The sequence below is a fragment of the Clupea harengus genome, chromosome 5 (assembly GCF_900700415.2).
Source record: "Clupea harengus chromosome 5, Ch_v2.0.2, whole genome shotgun sequence".
Classification (NCBI taxonomy): domain Eukaryota; kingdom Metazoa; phylum Chordata; class Actinopteri; order Clupeiformes; family Clupeidae; genus Clupea; species Clupea harengus.
This window is the reverse complement of record NC_045156.1, coordinates 6,333,620-6,353,813: the sequence shown is the minus strand read 5'-3', so window position 1 is coordinate 6,353,813 and position 20,194 is coordinate 6,333,620. Positions and strand designations below refer to the sequence as shown.

The 20,194-nt window shown below is 42.2% G+C and overlaps 1 protein-coding gene across 1 annotated transcript in view; it reads right to left on the bottom strand.

The window, feature by feature from the left end:
- Positions 1-20,194, bottom strand: part of LOC105912163 (A disintegrin and metalloproteinase with thrombospondin motifs 9) — a 43,909-nt gene that overhangs the window by 3,218 nt on the left and 20,497 nt on the right. Inside the window, exons 26-37 of the mRNA XM_031567480.2 lie at positions 19,593-19,847; positions 18,047-18,208; positions 17,268-17,444; positions 11,390-11,557; positions 7,324-7,503; positions 5,519-5,689; positions 5,018-5,212; positions 4,598-4,727; positions 4,391-4,485; positions 3,377-3,471; positions 3,104-3,237; positions 319-410 (exon numbers count right to left, since the gene is read on the bottom strand). Coding sequence (XP_031423340.1) covers positions 319-410; positions 3,104-3,237; positions 3,377-3,471; positions 4,391-4,485; positions 4,598-4,727; positions 5,018-5,212; positions 5,519-5,689; positions 7,324-7,503; positions 11,390-11,557; positions 17,268-17,444; positions 18,047-18,208; positions 19,593-19,847 — 1,854 coding nt within the window. The remainder of the gene's footprint in view (positions 1-318; positions 411-3,103; positions 3,238-3,376; positions 3,472-4,390; positions 4,486-4,597; positions 4,728-5,017; positions 5,213-5,518; positions 5,690-7,323; positions 7,504-11,389; positions 11,558-17,267; positions 17,445-18,046; positions 18,209-19,592; positions 19,848-20,194) is intronic.

Sequence of the window (20,194 nt, the reverse complement as noted above, 5' to 3'; positions counted from 1 at the left end):
GGGAGTTAAGTAACCTCCGAGGGGGCAGAGAGTAAAAGGGGGCACAGTTTGCGTGCCGGTTGGCCGCCTCTCCCCTGAGACAAACAGGATCTGCAGAGGCTCATGTGTGTCGGCCTTGCCAGACAGATGTCTCCATCCCCAGGCCATCTGCGTCTGATCCAGATCGCCGGCCGACGGGCAGCATGCCTCAAACTGTGGCTCTGTGGCTCTCGACAGGACTTAAGAGGAAGTAATACAGCTCCCCGCATCTCAAACCACCGCACCAACACCACTGCACTACCATTACCTCCGGCTGCAGCCCTGTTGTGCAGTTCTCACCTGTGGACAGCGGGCGGCACTGTAGCAGTCTCCTCCAGTGGCAAACGGCACGTGGCGGCCCTCTCGTGTGACGGCAAACTGCCAATCTGTGGCTAAATGACACAGGCAAGATCATTAAACAATTCTGCATTAGTGGATACATGAATCCAGTAAAAGAAGGCAAAGTAAAAAGCCAAGGTCCAAAAAACTGTTTCACAGATCATTGTATTGGGCTAAAGAGAAAAGCACCTCAGTGGTTTGGTTATTTATGTAATAGGACAGTTATGGTCAATACGGATGGCATAGTTTCAAATGTTGCACCCCTCTCACATGGAGTCCCACAAGGTTCAATACCTGGCCCCCTTCTCTTCTCACTTTATTTATTGCCTCTTGGCCAGATATTCAGAACGCTATGCTGATAGTTGTATGGTGCAGACAATTTAAGACCTGTTTTTGACTGTCTTGAAGACACTGAACTCTAACTGGTTAATAGCTTCTTCAAACAGGAGTTATTATTTGTGGTTCCCTTGACATCAGTGTGATTGGCACACCCGAAAGCCTGTAGCTACATATTCTTGGGGTGTTTTTCTACTCTACTCTTGATCTAAAATTTGACAGGCAGATGTTAGGTTGTTAGTGTTTCATTTTACCAGCTGAGAACAATAACTAAACTGAGAAATCTCCTACCCCAAAAAGCTGAGAAAGTGGTTTTATGTCTTTCATACTGGAAGATTGCAACACACTATACTCTGGGATATCACTTTGCAAGTGGTCAAAAATGTGCCAGCTAGACTTTTAACTAAGACCAAGAAGTTTGACCACATTACACCAGTTTTAGCAGAACTACATTGGCTTCCAGTAAGGTTGAGGGTTGATTTGAAGATTTAATTGTTTGTTTTTAAGGACTAACTCCAGCCTATATTTATAATGTCCCCTTACACTCCATCAGGGACTTTACGTTCCTCTGATGAGCTTTTACTGGTTTTACTTTAGTCTAATTTGAAATCAAAGGGTGGTCGAGCTTTTTTAATCAGTGGTCTCCCATTTTATGTTAGATATGCTGCCTGCTTGAACACTTTTCAAATAAGATTTATTAACCCACTTTTATACACTGGCTTTCCCTGGCTTTTAACTTGGTGATGCATTCTTTTAGCTGCACTTAGCCCAGTCTGCGGTCAGGCATTTGGTATGTTTTTCTTTAGTTATGTTCACTTTTATTTTTTTGTTCTTTGTTGTTATTGTTTTGGTGATTTTATTCTGTTCTTTTATCTATATTTATGGTTTTATCTTCATATTTATTTTTCTCTTTTTATCACTTTTAGATTTTGCCTGCTTATGCTCACTTTAATTTGTCTATTTGCCTATATTTATTAGTTTTAGCAATTGCTCATCTGTCTCTTTCTTTTATTTTTTCATGTTTATATACAGTATGTCCTATGTATATTATATGTTTTTAGTCTCTTTGACTTGACTTGACCAGACAGAAGTGTACTTCAATGAGTTGAGTCACTATAACAGGCTATACACTCCCTTCCCATAATAACTATACTCTGTCATAACCACAGTGTCGACTTTCCTTTAGGGCCCCCTAAGTATGTCAATGTAAGTATGAGTGCAAACATAATTTAGGTGCAATTTAAGGCTGATTGTCAGGATGCCTTAAATTGTGCACTGTATCACAGCTTCTGAGTACAGCTTGAACCAATTAACTCCATGCTTGCACTTAATTAATCATTTATTCCCCCTATGTCATTCTAGTGGATGGCTTGCAGCATCTGTAATAAACACTCATCGCAACTGTTCTTTAGAAACATGGCTATTTAACACTGTAGTCACTGAGACTAATGTTGACTTTCACCAAGACTTGTAGACTCCCTTTAATTTAACATATCATGTGACCCATATTACCATAAATCTTGGTAAATTGTTTCCGACCTCAAAAAGCCCCAGACATCAGAAAGCAACACTTGTTTTTCAGTGTGTTTTTAGAGACCATCTATCCCATAATATATAGGCTACTATACTCTGCTATTCGTAGAATGGCTGCAACGTCTGACTTAAACTGCTCTATATTGCTGGGCAGCTTTAAAGTAATCTTTGTTATTTCCTGTTAGCTTTGGCGTGTGGTGTATTTGTTTAAGTTCTCACGTGTACTTTGTCTCCCCACTTTAAAGACGATCGTACGAGGAACAGTTTATTTCAGAGAATTTGGCCTTCATAAAAGCACGACTCTTCAAGTTCTTTCGCTCTGCAACTGGAGGCGAACCAATGCGAGCATCTTGGTAGTAACAGAGCCCTCCATGGCCGCTTATGCAAGAGTGTTACGTCAAGAACAGACAGAGGAATGAGACTAGGGGTAAGACAGTGCGTGGAGAATGTGAAAAGCTTTAGGCAGGGAGACATATGTTGAGAGTGGAAGGGATGAGCGAGAGCTGTGTTGAGATATGCAGGCGTGAAAGGAGGGTATCGTCTGGTGAAGATATGCCGGCCTATATTGCTAAACTGAACTTCGTAAAAGTCTCTTGGCAATCACTATCAGTTTGTATACAGATGTCTTCATTCACCAAGGGGTACAGTGGTAGTGAAGAAGAGGGTCTGATAAAACCTGGGAGAGTGGGGCTTATCTGTATCCGTATTATTGTTATTTAAGGAAACATGACTAGTGAACAGTTTTTATAATTCTAGTGTGCTCGTACAAGACTGTCAATACTAATGCTGTAATACGCCTGGCCGTAACATGTAATATGGATGACGTGAATATGCATTGATACAGTAGGAAAAGAGAAGCCTGGCTATGGCCACTCACTGATGATCTGCATCTTGCTGAAGTCCAGCCGGACTTTGCTGAAGGTGGAGAGGCCAGCGGCGGTGTAGTCCCTTCTACAGTTGCAGTCCTCTCTTCGGCTCAGGTTGGCTGGGCACTCGGTCGGGTCGATCAGCCTGGTGTCACACAAACCAGCCACTGATTCATTTTGTTCATTTTGATGAAGAAACCCTATGGGCTTTGTTTTTTACAACTTGACCAGCTAAAGCTCTTATGTCTAAGGATGTGTTGACCTTTGGAGGGCTGTGACTGTACCTGAAGCCAAAGACTTCTGAGAAATTCTCAGCCTCGCCGGTCATCAAGGTGATGTATTCCCCTGGACTGTCTGTCTGCATTCCTGCGCAGTAGATCTGAAGAAAGAGAAGAAGTGGAGGAGGAGGTGTCGTGGGGGGAGAGAAGGAGAGAGAGGGGACAGAGGAAGTTCAGACCGCTTACAGATGACACGCTGTTTCAATACACTGACCTCCAGCCAGCCGGCCTGACAGACTCATGATCTGTCCAAAAACCACTGCCATTTCCGAGTGCGGTGAGGGTGTGATTCCAACTGAAGGGAAACATGAGCTGAGGCAAGCAGAGAGAGCTGTCCCATTCCGACAGGCCACGCTTAAGCGCCGTCTTCTGCGGGAAGCCTCGAGAACGCGGCAATCAAGTCAACAACAAACTTTCAAAACTCTTTCCTTGTGTGTATGGTTTTGTCCGGTTATAAACACATGTCAGTCAAATGATCAGAGCTTTGTGTGCTTTGTGGAGTCAGCAGGAACATGGTCCGTATTTCAGATCAACTCCCGATGGCTGTCCAGATGAGGGGAAAAAGGGGACCATGAGTGTGCGGTTTCTGAATTACTGCACGAGTTGGAATTACAAACTTTCTAGAGATTCAAATGATATTAAATGAAAAAGAGGGCTGAAAATGCCAACGAAATACACAATGGTTAGACACGCATGGCATTTGTACTAAACACATTACAACATTGTTTTAATTACCATTGTCTTATTACCATAGTCTCAAACATGTCATTTTGACTGTGTAAACACATCAGGGAAGCATTTAATTACTTCATGTGGCCTCAGCACATAGACAACAGGGGTAGACATGAATCTTGTTGAGGCATGCTAACTCTGCTTACAGCTCTACTGAGACCACCAACCAAAAAAAAAACACTCTATTTCCTCAAGGATCCCATTGTTCTCAACTGAAAACTAGTAATCGTATGACCCCCGAGAGCAAATACCAAGTCCACAATGAGGAGCAATGTGCAGGACTTTCACCTTGAGTGCTTTTCCTTGTACGTTCAGTATCTGTTCCCCATCCGCCGGGAAGCCAGTCATGCTCTGGACCTCTCTGCAGCTCGTGGGCAAGTGGCCTGAGGCACGGAGAGACAAAAGCGCATTCAGCAAGACCTGCTCGATCACTGGCACTAACATGCGCGCCTGGCTAATGCTAGGAAGCACAGAGCATGGAGAAGGCGTACTCACAGGAAGGGTTGCTGCAGGCCTTGCGTGCCTCTGGTCTGGCAGATATCGGACACCTGTTGCTGGCTTCCCCTTCTGATGTTACACACTGCACAGTCCTCTCCAACCAGCCCTCCCCACAGGTCACTGAACACTGAGAACAAAAGAGCAATGTTTAAAAAAAAAAAAAACCTGACTGTAATAAACCCCCTATGGCAATTTAAATTAAGCCAACATTAATAAAAGCTTAAAAAGATATCTTGCCCTAACATCACCCAAATAGAAAATTAGCTTAGAGTGGTCTGGAGTGTAGGAGTACGAGCAAGTGGTTATATATTCTCCTTGCATCAGCAGTCAAACCATGCTTTGAGAAGTTCTTCCAGGCGCTCCAGAGACACAACAAAGCTTAATGGGGTTGGAGGTAATTTATTAAGACGCCCTCACCGGTCCCCAGATGCCAACCCTCCAGGCCTCGTGAGGAGGACAGGAGCCAGCGTTGCACTCCAGGAAGCTCTCTGGCGGGGTCCCAGGGCAGTTTGATGAAGACTGATGCCCATACTCATAATTATCATTCCCAGAATGCACCTCACTGCAGGAGACCAGCCTCCTCTGATATCCCTGCCCACACGTGACTGAGCACTGGAATGGTAAGGAGAAAGGGAATCACAAAACAGTGAACAATCTGGGAAGTTAAGGGTCTGCAAGGCTGTAAATGGAATCTGTCAAGCAAGTTGTTAAAAATATATTTGCACTATACTGTAAACACTGAAGTCAAGTTGCCTCATTCTGTTCAAAAACACAATTAACTGCTTTTAAGGTCTTTAGAAAACGAACATGGAATTTGTTGAATTTAACAGCATTCAACACAGGGCTGCCTAAATGCTCTTCAGTAACCAGGATACAGTATAGGGCAGCAGGAAGAGGAAGGGGAAGATATTCTGTCACCTCTGTCCATTCCCCTGTGATCCAGATGAATTCGCAGGCCTCTGTGTTGCAGGCTTCAGAATCTGTTGGTTTGGTCTTGGTTATGCAGTACATCTCATGCACCTCCTCGTCACTGTGATCCAGGCAGGGCACTGGTCTTCTCCTGTGGCCCGAGCCACACGTCCTACTGCACTGCAATCAGAAAGAACCCAGAGGCGACCACATCTTTCATTCAAACTGTTCCAGTTTCAGTCATTTCTAAGATGCATTACATACAAATAATGAATACCACTGTCTTTCCAGATAACCTAATGCCTCGCCAGACATACTAAAGAAGCTGAGGTCATTCACTCGGGCGACGGAGGGCAAGACGGAAAAATACGATAAGAACAACATAGCTGAGTGCTTGATTGACTACACGAAGAAATAACCCACAGCATTAACAGCAGACTGGCTTCTATCATTAGCAGCTTTCTGTCGAGTGTGTTTAGTTAACCTGTGGCCACTGCTATGTCGAACGTCAGGCTGATGCAATGCACAAACAAAGAGGTGACTTCAAAACAAACTGTTGCTGTTCTAAACCTTAAACTGTTGCTGTGCCAAAGCACAAAGGTGCTGACAGCACTGGGCCCAATAACATTCAGTGTTGTGACTCTGATCATCACCATGTACGCTCTGTGTACTGTTCTGTTTATCTGAGCCAAGTTTTTAAAGCTCTTGAAAGGTTCTTGCGTCATCAAGACAAGGACGTACTTAAGTTATTATGAAGGTACTCCAGCTGGACGCAATGCAGTTTGACACTGCAATATATCTAAAAGTGCAAATACTAGAATGACAGTGTTTTCAAAACACCGGAGTTTGTCAGTGGGCTTGTCGGCACCCCATAAACATGAAGGTTTTAGCATTTTTATAATAAATGGAACAAACAAACAGAAGCACATGGGCACTAACGACACATAACATCTCCTCATGTTGTGCTTTCTGGACCTTTGAAAAGAGTGCTTCCAAAGGACAGAGACACATTTTTATTTGGTGCTCCTTTCTTGCTCCTCTCCTAATATGGAGTTGAACACAGGGTTGCCGTACCTGCTTCTCAGAACTCAGTCACATGCTGTACACTTTAAAAGCATGAGGAGCTCTGAGAACTCAATGTGAGGCAGCTTGACCCAGCTAATGTCCGAAAACAGAGCAGGCTGCAGTAATTGGCTCCAGCTGTTCACAGCATCTGCAAGGGGCTGCAGAGAAGGTATTTTCTAAGCATTGCTCTTGACTAATTAGACTTTTCTGAGCACTGTGATTTCATGCTGCTTGTTGACCTAGATTTAAGGCTTCCTGGTCATTTAGGACTTTTTTCATACTGTTTAAAAAGTATTTGTTCATAAACTTTCAAGGAAATTCGTTCTGAAGGACATGCCGACATTAAACAATTCCTCAACACTGTGTAGTTTCCTCCATCAAAAGTCCAGCTAATAGATCTGGGCGGAAATGGAATGAAACAAAAGCAAATAAATAAACTGCCTCTTAATCATAAAGGATGGCATGACATAAGAAGGCACTCGGAGTCATCTGATTCTCATCATGGTCAGCCTTTCTTCTCATTCCTTCCGCTGAAGCGGGCTGCCGCTCAGGCGCCTGTTTGGCATCGTGACAGCAAATATGCGAAGTGAGCACTAGATCCGCAGTGAGTAGCCTCTCTCACCTCACTGGTTCAGTCGCACTGCGAGTGCGTTTCCCCTCCTCACACAAAACAGATATGCTTCTGACTTCGTGTACAGACGCTAGCTGTATTTCTTTTTCAGCTCTTTCAACTGTCAAACTTCACTTACTGGTCGCCAGTCTCCGACGCTCCACCTGTACGGCGACGGGCAATCAGCGGGACGACAGGTCTGACTGGAAGGCGGGCGAGCAGGAATTCTGGCGCATTCTGTCTCATCCGCGCGACGTTGATCTCCAAACTGACAGAAAACATCTCGATGCTGTAAACCGTTGCCACATGTTGTCGAGCACTAAGTGGTAAAAGAGGTAAGTACAGCTCGGTTATGGAAATATTTAAACACAAAATGTTATCAAGTAACAGGCTTAAATAGGCTATAGCCTACCGGCGATTTATCTAGTCCATTATTTTATTTCCGTTTCGTCACAGTCCATATATGAAATTATTGGTTATGGAATTCAGGTATGGATTAGCAATTAATTCTCGAAACATAACAGTGTAACCTATTTGTTTTCCTGTAGTCTCTAAAGACCAGTGGAAAATATTAAAAGTTGACGATGTATTAAAAGTGATGCTATTATGTTTCAAATCAAAACAATTTTTGCTGTATTGTATGACATGTATATTGGCTGGGGTGGGTAATCTGATATTGCTTGAGTGGTCGATTAAGTTGGCTGAGTGTCCCACGTAACGTAGATATTCTATGGTTTTCCTTTTTAAAACTGCATTTAATTAAAAGCTCAACATTTAGTGGTGTTTCAATAACAATAACTGTTAGGGATGCTATTGCTTAAGTTTTTACTTTGAAATAAAAGTAGTTTTACTCTCAAAGATGGTAGGGAGGCAAAATATCACTTGAATGTGCATTTCAGTATTGTGCAGATCATAGTTCTCATCCCCTCATGAACAACATGATAGCATGAAACATGCAACATGCAATAGCCAAGCTATATAGACAACATAACGTAACGTAACATAACGTAAGTGTTGATAAAATAATGAATTGGTTATTAGCCTGTCTTAACATATATCACACACACAGGACACATCTTAAACCAGCTGAACAACACTGCAGACTACACTGTGTAAGCACTAGTTCAGTTTTCAAGTTCAGTTTTCAACTGTCTGTAGAAATGTAAATAATTAGAATAAAACAGTGCTATGCAGTTTACAATTCTTGTAAAGTCAGTCTGCAATGGAAACAGAGTAAATGGAACAAGTGAGCATAGCTGTTACATTATTGTATTTTGTCACAGATGGTAAGGATTTCTTTGTGTGTATGTTATCCAGTGAAAGGCAAGAGAATAGCTTGTTGGGGAAAGGCAAATCACAGGGATTTATTTTCGTGCAAAACACTGAGTGTAAATGATCATGTGTTGACAAGAAAAGTAACTATGCAAGAGCAAAATGAATCCAGCATGTCAAGAAAGAGAAAGAGAGAGAGTGACAGAGAGTCAGTCCAGTGGGGTTTTCGGCATTGCTTTATCTAACCTCAGCTCCAACCCCAGACCACTGCAATCATCTGCATATGCTCAAGTCTACAGATAATTAAAGACTACAATTTAGCCGAGGCCAGTGGGACCCCAAGGAACTAAAACAAGGGTCACCATGGCTTTCCTCTCACTATCCCACTGGTTTACCCATGTCTTGGTTAGAAGACAGTCAGTGTCATGAGGTAAGAGCAGAATGCACAGTGATGTCTTATTGCTTCTTTTAAAAACAAATAAAATGAAACAAGGGATATAATGACAGACTACTCAGCACATACTTTTAGAGGCCACTGAAAATGACTGCAAGTGTTTTGTTTTTGTCCACATCATCAAACAGAAAGTCATCCTCTACATATTTGTTATTGACTGTTAAGGCATCATTTGCAATTTGGTGTTAATGGCGTCTTCCCCATTAATTTCATTTGGAAGACATAAGCTTCTGCACTTGTTAACTAGATATATTTTTGTTTGTCTCACAGAGGTTCAGACATTGCACAATATGTGTGATGATGCAGATAGAATGTAGGGTTTGAATGTGCTCAGGTTCAGAAACGAATGTTCCCAATCCTTATGGATTGGCTGGTGCGAAATAGCAAACCTTACATGAATTCCTTCTGTGCCAAAATAATTCATGAACTGTGAAGAAAGTCTGTATGTGTACCTTTTGTGAATTTAGTAAGGATATCATGCATCGGCCATGATCAGCTCCAGCCAAATTATTTGATCGGTCCCTTTTGTCCCAAACAGTACTATATTTACACAGACGTTTTGCAACAGTTTCTCTGTAAATAATACTCGCTTTAAACATGAACGAGCCACCAACACCTACAATAGATCAAATCCTAGAACAGTCCAAGTCCGACAGCATGTCATATGTAATGTTTACATCTGAACACCTGTGTAAAGTAATGATTTTCATAAATCATGTAAATAATGAAGAATGAGATAGGTAACCTTTATGATGTATTCATATTACTTCATATCACTTAGACTCTATTAAGATAAGGCTTACTGCTTGTACATACATTCATCATAAATATTATATGAGGTTATATAAACTTCTGTTAATTAAATGAATTGGCAGTGTAAAATGATACTGGATAGCCACATGTAATTCATGGGAGTGTTGACAAATATTAAAATCCTCTAAAAAGTAATGCTAATGATGAATAATGTTACCACAACATGTCTATTATTTTACAATTCAGGCTCTACTAGCTTTGAGTGTAGCATTCTTTGTTAGCATTCCTACAAGTATCACTAGAAGTCTAAAAAGGCTCAAGGTGGCTCAAAACAGTGGTTTATAATGCCATATGACTTTTAAATCTGGGTTTCTGTCTGACTCTGCAGAGCTCTGGCAGATAGCAGTGGTTGGCGTGAATCTGCTGTTCACCGCCATCCACCTGTGTTCAGTATCATGCACTCAAGGGTGAAAAAGAGTGGCAAGGGGGTAAACTCCCCCAGATGCGAATCCCTAATGTTTTGAACACACTGATGAAAGTACAGGGTGGGGGGTCCTACATATCAGAAAGGAAACATTGAAGATTTGACTTTTATACAAGTTTACAAACCCTGAGTAGAATAAAAATGTCAACTACGTAAGTAGGGAATCACGCTGATGAAAATTTAAACGTTTTAAAATACCACTAAAAAAGCCATGTTATCTTTATGTAGTTGCAATGGAAAAATGCTTGATATGTAAATATATTATTGTTCAGTTTAGTGCATAAACTTTTTCCAGGTATTTTCAAGTTCCCTGACAGAAGAATGCCATCCATGTGTACATCAGGAACACAGTACCACATGGCCCACAAATGCTGGGTTTCAGGAGCCCTTTTTCAAGAGTCAGAAAAACAATTAGCTCCTGGCAGGCTCCTTTCTCCGGCTATGCAGCAAGTGCTGCTAAAAGCTTGCCTAGGATGGTATAAAATGTTAATGTGCTTATTTGTTTTGTATGTGTGTGTATGTTTTGTGTATTGTGTGTGTGTGTGTGTGTCTGGTCTCAGTCCCAGTGCGAAGACAGCACAGTGGGCTCTCCAGATGTTCAGATGCATTCTGGGATGCCTGTCTAGCCTGATAGGGTAAGTAGATTCTCTTGCTGGCATACAGAGAAGCGCCTGACACATGGTTCCCATTGTCATGGGTAGGAGAAGGGAGAGAGAGAGGGAGAAAGAGAAAGAGAGAGAGACACTTCATGCTGACTGGAGTTAACCTCACCGACTGCCTAGATGAAAGAGAAGAAAAACATCCCCACACACCCAAAAAGCCTCCCGACACTGAGAACTTCTCAAGAGCCAGAAGGAATGCGATCCATCAGAGCACAGAGTCAGCATGTAGACCCTAATCTGATGTGCAGCAGAACCTGAAGCATCGGAGATGATGAAGGCCGACAGCTTTAAAATACTGAGACATCTGAGTCCACCACAGCACACACACACACACAAGCATTCACTCACACACACACACACGTGCACCCACACACACACACACACACACATGCAGGTACACACACACATAAGCATTCACACACACACACACACACACATGCAGGTACACACACACATGCACACAGAATAAAATAAGAGCAAGATGTGTATGTGCATAAGGGAAGATGCTGCCAGCAGAAGGTGAATGATGCCCAGTGGGAACGAAGGCACAAGTAGGTATGGGGATACATGCAGGGCTTACCTCTCCCCAGCTGCTGGCCTTCCACTTGGGGCAGCGCCCCCCTCGGCATCTCCTCTGCTTGCTGGGGCGTGGCAGGTGCTGGCAGTTCTCCTCAGGGATTGGCCGTCTGGATCGACTGATGCACGTCACGTTCCGGTACTTGTATCCCCTTCCACAGGAGACGGAGCACTGCGGGAGAAGAGAGACAAGATCATTTGAGAAGTGCTACGACTCAAGAGATCAAAAAAGCCAAAATTACAGCTCTGTTTGAGATTGAATGGTGTAAATCTATGTTATGGTATAGAGTTCAATTATATGCTGGGTAGATATACAGATATGGGGTAAATAGTATAGTATGATAGTGCCTAATAAAACCACCATAGATTGAATAACTTTCCAAAAAACTTTATTGTTGACTTGATCCAACAACAAAAGGCATGGAACTGTTGAGTATCGCAGTAAGCACAGGTTGTCAGAGTTTGTGTATTTCACTGAAGGTGTATCAAAATAAAGCATGTGAAAATGCACATTAGGAGCCAAGTTCCACCTTGCATGTACAATCCGCAAAAAAAAACGGTGGGAGTGTTCATGCATTGCTAATTGTTCCTTAAGCTCTCTTTCGGGCAGCCCAGCAGGGGGCTTGTGAACCGAGGGGCCAAATCATAAGGTACAGTAATTGAAAGCTGCACTGCGAGCCAAGCAGCAGCAGCGGCAACCGCCTTTCGCCTCCAGGTTCACTGAGCAGCCTGAAGGCTTAAGCCCCTCTGACAGCACAGGCACAAGCATAGCGCAGCAGAACGCACTGCCATTGGGGGATGGGGGGGCGGCTTCTGGTTCAGCTCAGGATAATCAAAGGCCCGGGCCGCCCCAGGACGGATCCGATGCGACAGGTCCCGGGTTGAACGAGTGCGTGTCCCAGCAGGCCTTGCACAGCGAGGGAGCGCTCTGAACAGGAATGGGGCGACCCCTGACCTCTGTAAGGAGAGGAAGATGATGGGGGCTCCGACGATGTGTGTGTGTGGGGGGGGGGGGGGGACTCGATATGTAGCAAGAGCTAACCTATGGGAAACATCAGAACGCTTTTCAACAGCGCTTCCATCAATAGCATCACATGAGAGAGCCTTCTTGGTTCTCTACTGGTTAGATTTGTCACTACCGTTCTCACTGTCAGCGGGGGAAAAAAAAAGATTTACCCAAAAAGCGACTCTGACTGCATGTTTTCTGTTTTATATAGATTTGTGCCATTAGAACGCCGGCCAATTTGGAGTCAAACAAAACCAAAAACTGACAAGAAAAATAAATACAAGACAAAAACAACCAGATTATACAGATGTTTTTTTTTTTTTTTTTTTTACAAGTAATAAAAAACATATGCACATAAACTACATTCAAACTATTATTTACCAACACAATCAATTTTGTTGGCTCGTAAATCAGAATTTACAAACAAAACAACTTTCTAGTATTTCGTAAGCAAAGAAAAATGAATGCCTTTTGACAATAAAATGAAATGTTGGCTCTGAAACACTGGCTGTGCCTGATGCTTATGTGCTTGAGAGTGAGTGCACACTCAGTCCTCCTTGCGGTGCCCCTCAGTCTCCCCATCTCCCGGCCCAGATGCAGCCCACATGTGTCTGACTCCATGATTTACACACTCTCTCACACACACACACACACACACACACATCCCACTGCTGGCCTGACCCCAATAATCCTGCCTCCCCGAATATCTAGCTGACAACACACAACATCAAACTGGGAGGTGCATCTCCAAATAGCCACCAGGCACTCTTCATAGTAACTACTAACAACATATGAAGTCTCTCCATCTTGCTATTATTAAGTGTGGACAGTAGCTGAGTAGAGAGAAGTGGAAGTACACAGAGGGAAGTATATAGTTGCCCCGTGGTGATGAAGTAGGGGGTAGGTGCAACTGCACACTGAGGTGAGCTGAAGGCATCAAAACGCAATTTATGGCCGAGAGAAAGGAGCCAGCACTTGCTGAGATTCAAATGTCAGACCATTTTTCAAGGTTTTTATACAAGGGCTTAAATGAGATCGCCACATATTTCACCCCCAAACACATATCCAGCACGACTATGGGATTAACCTCAATGAGGTCAAAGTAAATTGCCTTACAATTATTTCAAACCATAAACCACAGTCTTAAAACTGATAAGTGGAGTGAACTAACATGCCAGAAAGGCTTTTTGGACTCCTATGTCAGAACTAAAAAAGGATTTATTCACCCTTGGACATAGCCTTCTTGTTAAAACAAAATTCTGGCAATATCTCGCAGGTAGTAAATTATTTGAACAGTCCAAACCTTGGGGAAAAAAAACAAGGACAAAGACAGACATGAATGTATGAACATATTCAAAATAGACAGATGAGATTTGAAGAATCACTGAAAAGTTTATTCATTGCTATCTAGACATTACCTCTCATGGACAATGTCATGCACATCAATGAAGTCGTGCACTTTGAGTTGTACTTCTTTCTTTTGGTTCTGTTTTGTTTTCTCAAGCATCAAATAAATGGCGCACTCAATGGTGACGGTTGGTGCAACTCTCAAATCCAAAGCAAACACTGGGTCCCTGAACCAAAAAAGATAGAGGGCGACGTGAAAGTCACCAGAACTGATGCAGACACAAGGGTTTAGCGGGTTTTCCTGGGATTAAAACGCTTTTCCGCGAAGTCCGAGCATGCTGATTAGATGTGCAGGGAAAGGCCTCCTCACAAATCAAAGGTGACCTTTAACCCCCGATGCTCTCATTCATTGTCACGCCGACGGGTGTTCATTGGAGTGACTGTCACAGTCACGCCGCCATCAAACCCCTCCCACACTGTGCCGAAAAGGAAAGGCGGGGTCACTGAGAACCTGGCATTTTCAAGCCCGCCAAAGAAAGCTCAGGCATTAGTGAGTGAATTAACACAAAAAATCCATCAAAGATTAATTGTAGCACATAATGCAGACTTTCCCTTGCAAAAGAAAATTGGGCAAACTCTCTCTCTCTCTCTTGCTCGCTCTCAAAAAACTAAAACAAAAAAAAATAAAAATGACACGATGAGTCACAGGGCCAGGAGGTTCTGACCTCCAAAGAAAACAAAGTCAAAGCTCAGTGATTCTATTAGTTGCCATTCACTGAAAATGCCCTTTTGGGACTGAATGATTTGAACAAAACACACAGAGATAAACCCACATAGTCTCAGTGGATTTAAACCAGGCTAGGCCCCCTTGGCTACATCAGCCACCGCCCAACCAACGCTCTAACCAATGTTCAGTGCTACTATGTCTAAATGTCTAACGGCAATTAACAGCCTAAACTACCTAACTCCATTTCTGGTATTCACCTCTTTAATTGCAACTATTTTTTACTTTTCTATGCTTAATATGATACAGAGAAAAAATACTTAAAGCACACCTCTGCTTCAGTTCTGCAGCTTACTCCAGCTATGTTAGGACCACACATTTAGATGCCACTCTCACCTTCAAAATCAGAAAAGATATTTCCTCGGCGTACACATACAACAAAAGAGATATATCTCCTTTTTGGATGTACATTAGGCAGTTACAGCAATTTACAGCTTTGGATTCAAGATACAAAATACAAGTATACATGTTTTGTAAATTATCTATAATCAAATAATATTTTTGGAATATACTTAAAGCGTTGTGCAAGTTACTATTCATTCCTCATTGTACGTTCGCTCTCACAAAAAGCACATTGTAAAATTACGCAAATTCGTATGAAATTTAAATACAGACAATAAACCCAGTATGTTGAAGTAGAAATAAATATGAATTAATTACATAAATATACAAAATCATCCATATCTCTAAAACATTTGGACTTTTAATACTGCCATTTGGTATGAGGCGCACTACATTTGAACAGCCAGTCAACATCCAAATGCACGCTAAGCATGGTGCATGCTTTCTCTGTCACTGCCCGTCGGCTACATCTCTAAGGTGGTAAAACTATCAAGTCAAAGGCTGCTGGTTAAAATATTTTGAAAATGTAAAAAAAAAAAAAAATACAGTTGATCCAATTATACATCTTATAATTATGGGTCTACAGCTCTAACAAACATGTCACAAAACAAACAGTTTTATCAGATGTATAAAAAGAAGCTGTGTTGAGAAGCTCTCAAATGTACTGTGCTGTTTGCTACCTCTGATGTACAGACATGATGTGGTCATACAGTTGCAGTTAGTCTTTAAAGCCAATTGGATGTTGTACAGATCACACCACTCGTGATTGTCCACCAGCAAAATGCCCACCATGAAGGGCTGGAGGGAGAGGGGGCTCTACTGACTGAGAATGAGGTAGACACAAATGACTGGCCTTCAGAATTATCTCCAGTGAAAATAAAAACTAATCAGTCTTGCCTGTGGTTCATGTATTGTGAGTGTGGCAAAGGGCATTTTGTTCAGCTCAACAGACACAGGTTTGAAAATCGACAGACATTTTGCAAAAAAGAAAAAGAAAAAACAAGTGAAAGACAAGACACAGAAAGTCTAGCAAAAAAATTGCAACTCTGAATGGACAAAACATTACAAAAAAAAAAAAATGTAGTCAAGACTATTGATACACAATGTGATTGAAGCTGCAATTGAAAGTAATTGCATAGATCTGACCCTTAACAGTTAAATGCGACAAATATAGAAACCATAGCTATGGGATATTTAGGTCTCACATCTCCCTTGTTTGGTCAAAGCACCACTGTATGAGTCAAAACTTGATGGCTGAATGAACTGTGTATTTTTCCGAGGTATGGTTGAACATAGCATATTTTCACGTATACGGAGTAATGGTGGTAAAATCATACAAGTTATTCACAAAAGATATGAAGAAACAATTAGCTAAAAATCATAGTAAGCACCATTTGAACGATGTGCCTCGGAGCTGAACTATAGGCATACCACGGAGTCTGCGTCTGTTTTTTTTTCTTCCAAATGTGACATGACTTGCTTTACCAGTCTAATCTACGCTGACAACTCAAAAGTACTGCAGTTAACCCAACAAGAGTCCTCTATTCATGTCAACCATGGCAGAGAAAACCTATGCCACAAGAGCGCATGATTGTTTAAGTCAGAGAAATTTCAAAATAGACATATATCATATAAAAATGTATACATCTCATGAGAATAAAATAAAAATTAGAAAGAAACTCCTGATCCTTATTTCATTGGTGCCGTTACTACTACTACATTTTTTTCCATGTTCCGTCATGTCACACATATAAAAATACATTTGGAAATCAAAGCTACTGACTTGCACCATAGGTGTGGAGTTTGTGTTTTGTATCTTCACCAAAACAACCAAAAAAGTAAAACACAATCACTTTGAAAAATCCTCATATACAAAAATATTCACTGCTATTCGCATATAAACAACTGAGGAGACATGCTGCACGACCCAGCACATACTCGGTAACAGAACATCTAAGAAAGTAGAAAGCTAACGCTATGTACATCTCTTGCATAATAAATTATTATTTTCTGAAAACAACAACATTACAAACTGAATCAGACTGAAAGATCCTATGGTGATCCTGCATTAGTACATGAACTAAGACAAAAAGTTTGGTTATGGTCACACGTAGGTAGCATGTACCAGCACATTTGGTGACTATATATTTTTGTATATCTGGTGTAATCTGTTTCCTTAAGTGCAAAATAAATACAATTCACAATAGTCTGTAGTGTGATAAACAGTCATGGCACTTTGGTTGCAGGAACAGTATTCTATTAAAATCGCAACCCATCTTTATGCTTGCTTTGCTTTTTTGTCTTGGTCTTGTCTTTCAAGCTATATATATATATGCAATGAGAAGAGAAAAAAAAAACTCCACGAGCATGTTAAAAACCAAATCAAAATATTTATGAGCGTACCGAGCTCCATGGATCTGCGCTCCAGTGAGGGTTAGACGGGCACGAGTGAGTATTGCACTGCTCTCGGTCGGGCGGTTTGTCAAGAATTTCACAGCTCAGATCGTTAAAGCGCTCCCCGTTGGGCCGCTGACATGCGACCAGCCGTGTTTTTATCCCGCCGCCACAGGACTTCGTACACTGTGGACGAGAGGAGGGACACAAAATGCAAGGGTGAGCACCTGCAGCTATGGGACAGGAAGTGACCTATTCACCGTCGGAGCTACACAAGACACCACCCTTCCAGCCCTAACCCTAATACACACATACATACACACACACACACACATGCACACACACACACACACACACACACACACACACACACACACACAAATGAACACAATCCCACAACATTCCGAGATCAACTCTGTGATATATGAACTTCCCTAGTATCCCTGGTATGTTACCAAAAATTTGGAAACAATCATTAGAATGGTTAGTGTGTATCATGCCAAATAACACCATGACCAATCACTGCTATCTCTGACGAAACATTTGATTGCTAAAGTGCTTTGTAACCATTCAATACCTCAAAGCAGATAGCTTAATATTTTAGGATAAACACACATGACTAAAGACATGGATAGAATGGTAAAACTAGGGGAACTCGAATAATACGATTTTTTTCAAAAATATCAGACATCTGCTAGCCAATCAGAATTTTCTGTGACCATATTATAAATACAATCGCAGTACAGGTGAATCCACGTTGACAGTGATATTAGTGGCTTTCCTCTCACCTCTCCCCAGTTGCCGTAGACCCACTGAGGGCAGGGTCCGGACTCACAGGAGCGCTGCTCGTTGGGCTGGGAGCTCTCGTCGCAGTTGTTGGCCGTGTAGCCGTTCTCATCCTGGCACACCACCACACGCCTCTGGAAGCCTCCCGCACAGGTACTGGAGCACTGGGTTCAAGAGCAGGAGACATCTGATCAGAGGCGTTCGGGACCAATGCCAACCAGGCTCGCAAATCTACCTGAGCCGACTGAGCTAAACCTTTATGTTTGCTTTAGCCAAAGACAAGACCAGCTTCGGTTATGCTACTGATGGCCGTCTTTTCAAATGCAGCTAAAGATATTGAATCTTGTGTGAAAGTCACTTGTGATGTCTTTGCAAAGTCTGTAGTCAACGTTTGAGACTTGTACGTGAAGCGTACATTACATTTGTGACACTGGTTTCACTGATACAAATGTTCAAAAACGAATGTGTTTGTAGAAACATGTAAAGGTTAGATATGAAGTGTACTTTGTCACACAACATTAAAGTAATTTCTTCCTTCAGGCCCAATGTAAGTTTCTTTTCAACTCAGAAACAACATAAATCACAAAAGGGTTTGATGTCAGGATTTCCTTTTAAAGAGAAACAGTCTCTGCAAGCGACTTCCTAGATGTAGTTACCTTCCTGCACATGATTGATAACAGTGATATATCTTCACATATACTCCCATCATTGTGGACTAAAATTAATTGTTTTACACGACTTCGTCTTACCATTCATGAAAGTGTTGAACTACTAAGACAAGGTCTGCCGCAGTTCATGGGTGGTTAAAATTAGTTTCTGCTACTCTGACGTCACTGTTTGTTTGCTGTCCTTGTTGTAGGTATTGTTTGTAACACGATGACCCCCTAGGATCTATCTTGGTCACAGTCACTAGGACACCACATCCTTCATCAGTGGGATAGCCTTGATTTACCAATAGATAGTAAGCGTATAAATAACTCCCAGGATTTAGTTGCTGATAAAAGACAGCCAATTTCCACTACGTTGAAGGAAACTGGATGGACATACTGCCGTTTGTTCTTTATTTTTGGTCTTCTCCTGCCTAAATTGTCCATAGGACAGCAGAGATAGGACAGGAAATGGGTGGGAAAGAGATGGGGATTGGGAAATGACCTCAGGCCAGATTCAGTACAGGGTCCTCGTGTACTAAGATCCTTCTGTTGTAAGAAGCCTGCCGCTACAACGTCACCAAACTACTAATTTAAGAACATCCTTAACTAATCAGACAAACAAAGACTAAGTGAGACAGCAGACCTTCCAAAAATAGGACCATGTGCTTTTTCTTTTTTTCTTTTTCGGGGAACGTGATCTAGACATTTTAATTATGCACAGACAAAACCGTTCAGACCGCAGTCAATCGTTCTCGCATGTAAGAACTCAGATGCCTACGAAACGCAAACAGAAGACAGCTGAACAGAATAATTGTGATTAAAAGAGGTAATTGAATTGAATGGTTTTGTGCTTAAAAAGCAATTAGCTGCGTTTAGACTTGGATGAAAAGAAACTCACAGCTCCCCAAGGTCCGGTTCTCCACTGGTTGCGGCCTCTCCTGCTGTCGCCGGTCCCGGAAGGCGGCGCGCTCTTGGGGTTGGAGGGGAAGGAGCCGTGGTCACTGGGCCGGGAGGGGCACTGGGGCATGGCGCACTCCTGTTCGCGGGCCGGCCGGTCGTCGGGGTCGCACTCGCTCACGTCCACAACCTGGTCATTGAAGTTCACACACACCACCTGCCGGTTGGCTTTGCCCTGGCCGCAGGAGACCGAGCACTGCAAATACACATATGCAAACACACACACACACACACACACAACACACAAACACCATACATACATAAGCATATTACCACACAGGAACATTTTCCAATTCAGTTCCATAACACCCAGAGTTTCATGGTCCTACAAAGACACAGTTTTACTGAAAACCCTGAAAAAAACAATGAACTAGAAAAGTATTAAAAACAATAATACATATAAAAGTAGTTCAGTAATTCAACTTTCATGGAAAGGCAGAGTGAACGATTATTGACCGGTATTTCATGGAAAATGGATTTATACTTTGTCCCATAATGCATCATTCTGAGTTGCCGTCATTAGGCATTGACACCTGCTGTGTC